This window comes from Plasmodium gaboni, chromosome 6, assembly GCF_001602025.1.
Source record: "Plasmodium gaboni strain SY75 chromosome 6, whole genome shotgun sequence".
NCBI lineage: Eukaryota > Apicomplexa > Aconoidasida > Haemosporida > Plasmodiidae > Plasmodium > Plasmodium gaboni.
In genome coordinates, this window is record NC_031486.1 from 332,780 (window position 1) to 340,374 (window position 7,595).

Consider the following 7,595-nt stretch of genomic DNA (forward strand, 5'->3'; position numbering starts at 1 on the left):
TTCCAAATAATAATTTATTAAATATAATAAATTAGATACAATAAAATATATATATATATATATATATATATATATTAATTTATAAATTTTTTTTTTTTTCATATTTTGATTATGTTGGATATAAACATTATTTATTTTGTTGTTTCCCTTTTGTTCTACTATCACAACATGGTGGTTTTTTTTTTTTTTTTTTAATTTTTCTGAAGAAAGAAAATATATACTATTAATATATAATCATAAAAATATATATATATATATATATATATATATATATATATAATATATATTTATTTATTTATTATGTTTGTAAATATTGGTTATATGGTTCCTTTTGGCCCTTTGGTATGCCTCCTATTTTGGCTGTAGTCATTATTTTTACATTTTTGAAAAAAAAAATAAATAAATAAAAAAAAAAAAATTGAATGCTTTAATTAATATTATTTTTCTTTTTTTTCTTTTTCTTTTTCTTTTCCATTTTACCATATTGTATATTATATAAAACTAAGAAATTTTATTTTGCATCCACAAAAAAAAAATATATATATATTTATATTCTACCTATATTTTATATATATATATATATATATTATTAGCATACAACATAAATAATGTTGCCAAGGAGCAAATATATAATGAGCAAATTTATAATTATCTTTTTATTTTATTTTTTTTTTTTTATTTTTTTTTTTCCGAATATAATTATTAATATTATATTTTTAAGGTTTATATTAAAGGATAATTTTTAAAAAATTATTAATCGGTATTATATATATATATATATATATATATATATATAGATTATTATATATACCATATAATTAAAATTATTTTATTTGTTTTTTTTATAAAATATAAATCAAAATGGATATATTTATATAAATATATTTACCTTATTTTTTAAAGTCATATTAAAAATATATATATATATATTATATATATAAGCACTTTTCCGAGTATAGAAATAACAAAGAAATGCTCTAAAAAAAAAGAAGAAATTTTGAAGTGTTAATAAAATTAGATAATATGAAATATCTTCAAGATTATATCATTCAAAATATATATATATATATATATATATATATATTTATTTATTTATTTTTATATATGTATTAATATAAAAATTGTATTATAATGGATGAGAACCGTAAGGATGACAATATTAGCTATGATAAAGAGTCTTCTTCATTTATTTATAATATAAACAGCGATAAAGAAAAAGATGAAGAAAAATATTTTTCTGAGAGTAATAAATATAGTGATATTGAAAAAAATAATATAAATAATAACAAACCAGAAAATAATGTTGATAATTTTGATGATGTTGATGATGTTGATGATGATGATGATGATGATAATGTTGATGATGTGAATAATGATGATGATGTGAATAATGATGATGATGTGAATAATGATGATGATGTGAATAATGATGATGATGTGAATAATGATGATGATGTGAATAATGATGATGTTTTAAAATATTATAACATTGTAAAAAACAATAAAATAAATGACCATATTTTACAACTTCAAATTGAGAATTTATTAAATTTTAATAAGAAGAGTGAAACATATGAAGAAAAACAAAAAAGAGTTATGTTAGGTTATTTAAATGATGATGATATTGATTATATGTTATATGACCAGAGTGAGGAAGAATTTCTTTGTCATTTTATAGAAGATTTGAATAATTTTAAGAATCTACATTTAATAGAAAAAGATGATTTAACTATAAAAAATGGTATAATATATTCAATAAATGATGAAAAGATAATATATAAAGAAAGAAGATTACCAGATATAAATAATATGAATATAAATAATATCCTATATTATTATTTGTATTCTAATCAAGAATATTTAATGAATATAAAAAATAGAAATATATATACATATGATTCATATATATTTGAGAATGATCAAATGAATGATTTTTCAGAAGATGGAAAATATGATTCTGATAGTGACAGTGAGAGCACAATAAGTGATGAAGATTTGTTGTTATTGAGATATGATGATAATTCTGAATATGATGAAGAGGCAAGAATGTATATGAATAAGAAAAGGAGAAAAAATAAAAGAAATCGGCAAAAATACAAAAGAGGAAAAGCAAATAAAAAGAAAATAAGTTCTGTTGAAAAGAGAAGACACCATGATAATATTTACAACAAAAAAAATAATTATAGTAATAATAATTATGATGATAATAATAATGATGATGATAATAAAAATGATGATGGTGATAATAATTATGATGATGGTGATAATAATTATTATGATGGTGATGATTATATATCAAATAAATATAATGATAAGAAAAAAATATATAATGAAAAAAAAAAATATAATGAAAAAAAAAAACATAATGAAAAAAAAAAATATAATGAAAAAAAAAAACTTTTAAAAACAGCTGAACCATCCAAAATGAATAAAGACATTGAAGCTATGATGAATAAAGCTAATAATTGTTATATTAATCAAAATTTTGATGAATGTATTATTCTTTTAGAAAAGGTTATAAAGAAATCTCCATGTTTACATGACCCTTTTCATTTATTAGGATTAATATATGAGAGAGAATATAAAAACTTGAAGAAAGCTATAAATTATTATTTAATAGCAGCTCATTTATCACATGGAGACTTTTTATCGTGGTATAATATTATAGAATTATGTAAAATCGAAAAAGAATATAATGTAGTTATATATTGTTTATATAAAGTATTAAAATTTTATAAAAGGAAAAAATATAAATGTAAAAAAAATTCTATTGAATGTGATGATAATACTCAATTCCAAGATAATCAAAATTTTATTAATAATAATATAATGTTTGATAATATAATATTTGAAAATGAAGAAATTAATAACCACAACAACAGAAATAATATTATTGATGATAATAATAAAAAGAATGAATATTCTTTAAATAACCAATTTGATAATTTTATGAGACATATATATTTTAATTTAGCCTTTACATATATTTTGTTAGAAGATTATAAGAATGCCTTAAAAAATTTATTCATCTTGAAAAATAATAATTATTCTTCCTATGATCTTATTATAGATATATATATATGTATTTGTTTAGTTCATATAAATAATGCCAGTGATTGTTATAATTTTTTAAAGAATATTTATATATACAATATAATGAAAAGAAAAAAAGAAGAAAATTATACATATTCATATCAAGAAAAAGTTCTTATTTCTTTTTTAATGCAAACACAAATATTAAATAATAAATATGATGAATGTATTTTTATATATAAAACATTAACAAAACAAAATTATTATATACATATAGATATTTTTTTACAATTTATCAAGGCAGTTATTATGACAGGTCACATGGAATCATCCTATTTAATTAAAACATATTTTTTACAAATAACATTAGCAAGTTATCATCTATTTGAAGACATTATATATTCTTTAGGTGATACATATTATTTAAAAAATATGTTTGAAGGAGCAATATATTTTTATTCACTCATATATAAAAAAAAAAAACGTATATATTTTGAAAATATTATGAGTATAAAAAATGTGCAAAAAACAAACACAACAGATAATGAAATAAAAGACAATATAAATAATAAAACAAATGAAAATATAAATGATTGTGTAGGTGTCAATGTAAATAATAATATTCATAATAATGATGTATATGAATATGAAACATATTTGACAAATACCTTAAAAAATGAGGATTCAACTAAACATCAGAATTTTTCTAATATTTATTTAGAAAATGAAGAAATGAATAATATGATGATATACGGACAAGTAAATAATATTATATGGTTCGATAATAAAATTAATTTTATACAAGTAATTTATAAACTTGTAAAAAGTTATTATTATATAGAAAATTATATAAAAGCAGAAAAAATCATTTTGAAAATATTAAATAATAAATATATAGAAAAAAATAATATTGAGATAGATTTAAAAACTTTATATATTGATATATTATATAAATTAAAAAAATATAATGAATCAATTAATGTCTTATTAAGTATAAGAGAAAAAAAGTTAAGATTTATATATTCCATTCCTAAACCTTTAAATAATAAAGAAAGAGAAATTTTGTTATTAAAAATTTTAAATAAAAAAAATAAATTATTATTATATACACAACATAATAATTATATATTACATATATTTTATATTTATCAACAAAATAAAAATTATAATAGTACATCATATCAATATGATAATTATTTATTAAATAAAGATATTAATGATATTATTCAAATTCAAAAAAATATATGTTTTTGTTATTTCTGTGTTAAATATAATTTTGTACTATTAAACTATATATATCTATATAATATCTTTAATATTTTATATAATAAAAAAATTAACTCTTCTTCATTTATTAAAAATAAACAAATACTATGTAACATTTATAAATTCAGAACATATTTACAACATCTTACCTCTTCTTTTTCTATTCTTAAAAAGGGAAAAAAAGTTGTATATGCTTGGGATATAATACATGAAAATTTTCAATTGATTGAAACAAAATTATTTTATAAAGGTGTCATGATAATAGATATCAAACATATTATATATAATAATAAGGAGAATAATAACAATAATTATGGTGATGAGAATTCTCATTATCAGTGTAATGTTAATTGTTATTGTTATGATCACGTTCATGCTCATCAAAATAAAAATGAGAATAAAATAGATGAGTATAAAAAAAAACAAGATGGGGAAGAACCTTTTTCTTCTTCACAAATATTATCAAATGGAAGTCTTATTAATAATAATAATGATGATCATCATTTTAATGATAAAAACAATAACATAATTATAGAAGAATTTTATAAAAATATTTACAAATATAAATGCAATATAGAGTCCGAAATATTAAACAGCAAAATAATATTGAAATTTTATAAGTTCAGTTATAACTTTTTTTATTTATTATATGAAATGGAACGTGACTTCCATAGAATACAAACTTATATGGAAAAAGAAAATTTAAACTTTCGATCAAAAAATATTCAAAAGAAAAATGATGAAATGAATAACAAAATAAATAAGGAATATGATCATCATAAGAGGAATGAAGAAGCATCAAATTATGGAAAGAAAATTTATATAGATAAAATAGATGAGCATGATGATGATTATTATTATGATGACGATTATTTTAATGATAAACCAAATGATCATTATCATTATCATCATAATCATGATGATGATAATTATAAACATATAAATGTTCATTTAGAAAATATTGAAAAATCACTTATAAACAAAACTAATACTAAGAATATGCAAAGATATAGACGAATTTCATTTTTACTTACAAAAAAAAGATTAAATTTTTTTTCTTTTGAAAGTTATTTAGGTTTATATTTTAGTTTATTATTTCTTGAGGAATGCTTTTTTTTAATAAGTATTATGAATTTATATGAAGATTCTATACATATTTTAAGTATATATTTAAGGAATAGAAAATCTAATAAAATGAAATGTTTAACATACTTTAAATCTATTAAAAATGAATTCAAAAAATATCATATTAATAATAATTTACTTAACTTAAACTTTTATTTTTTTGATAATGTATATACAAATAATATAAGAAACGAAATAAAAAATGAATATTGTAATTTAAAACATATGAACAAATATATTGATTGTAAATATTATATTTTCAGAATAAACTTATTATTAAATAAATTATATATATCATCGGGTAATTATGAAAAACAAATTAAATGTCTAAACGATATCTATATATTTAATAAAAAAGAAAAAGAAGAGTATAAAATTTTAAAATATTATAGTGATATAATTTTAACAGGGAAATTTTGTCATGATTTTTTAACATCCATATCAAAATCAAAAAATAAAAACATTTTAATTAGTTTTAGACTTTTTCTTGTTAGGTCTATACATTATAAAAAATCTAATCCGTTCTTATTATATTTAATAGGACACATTTGTAACATTTCTTGTATGATCACTAATGCTGTTCATGAATTTACGAGAGCATATACTTTTCTATTAAAAAATAAGAGGCAAAATAAAGAACAGTTGGATAATTTTAGGATCCACAGTGTAAAATGGATGAAGAGGAATAAACATGAAATGGTAAATGATATAGATGATGATGGTGTAGATGATGATGATGTAGATGATGATGATGATGGAGATGATGATGATGATTTAGATGATGATGATGTAGATGATGATGATGTAGATGATGACGAGGGAGGTGATGGCAACTTAGATGAAAAACATGATAGTGATCAATTTTTATATGATTATCCATATAATAAAAATATGGAACAAAACAAACTTATAACAGCTAGCCAATTTGACGATGTTAATAGTTATGAAAACAGTGACAAAGGAAACCAGGGAGAATATGATGATAATGAAGATAGATTTCTTTTTGCTGATTTAAAATTAAGTAATAATAATAACAATAATAATAATAATAATAATAATAATAAAGAAAAGGATCAAGAATATATAAACAGTTTTGAGAATATATGTGATAATATTAATTTTTTATTTAGCTTAACTGTTTCATATTTTAATTATTCAAGTTGTTTTCGAGTTGAAAATAGGGAATCAGTTATTATGACTTCGTTTTGTTTATTAAATGAATATATATATAAAAGATATGAACAGAAAATATTAAATAAGAAGAAAAAATATAAAAAATATTCTCTTTTTTATAAAATCTATAAATATATATATTTAGCAGAAATTTTATATAATCTTGCTAGAGCCTTACATCATTTATCTTATTATAATGAATGTATGAAATTATACTTATCTGTAATTGATTTGATAAAAGCAGCTGATAAAGAAATTATGTGGGTTATAAAAAGAAATAATTTAAATATTAATGAAAAATTTATATATAATTATGTTATTAATATGAACAAATGTATGTGTTTTACATGTTTAAACTTTAATTTTAAGAATAACAAATCATCTTATAATAAACTTATAAATTATTTTCTTAATTTAAATACCAAATATTCTAATTTTTATCTCCTCTTTTTTGATAAAAAACATCTTCTTTTCTCAGCCTCTTATAACTTGAGTGTTATTTTTAGAAAATTAAATCGTTTTGAGCAAGCCAAATATATATTAAATAATATCATTTGGGATTAACACAAAAACATTTAGACAAATCATATAATATAATATATATATATATATATATATATATGTATAATTTAATTAGTATATTTTATATAAATCCTTTATTTTAGTGTTATAGTTGTTTATTATTTAAATGAAAATTTGCTATTTGATAAATCTTCCTTATATATATATATTATTATTATTATTATTTTATTTTTGATTATTTTTACCTTACCTGTTCATATTATTTAAAAAAAAAAAAAAATTCGTACTTTCTATATATTTGTATATATTGTTATTTTTTTTAAGAATATATATATGTTTGATTTGTTATTATTATTATATATATATATATATATATATATATATATATATATATATATGTATTTTTTTTTTTTTTTTAAATAATATGAACAGGTAAGGTAAAAATAATCAAAAATAAAATAATAATAATAATAATA

The 7,595-nt window shown here is 17.8% G+C and overlaps 1 protein-coding gene across 1 annotated transcript; it reads left to right on the forward strand.

Annotated features, from left to right (window-relative positions):
* Window positions 1-1,131: 1,131 nt before the first annotated feature.
* Window positions 1,132-7,161, forward strand: PGSY75_0609900 (hypothetical protein; the record flags this gene model as incomplete). The annotated part of the gene is made up of 1 exon (XM_018784680.1): window positions 1,132-7,161. The coding sequence occupies one exon, from the start codon at window positions 1,132-1,134 to the stop codon at window positions 7,159-7,161; it is 6,030 nt and encodes a 2,009-aa protein (XP_018642734.1).
* Between the last annotated feature and the right edge of the window lie 434 nt (window positions 7,162-7,595).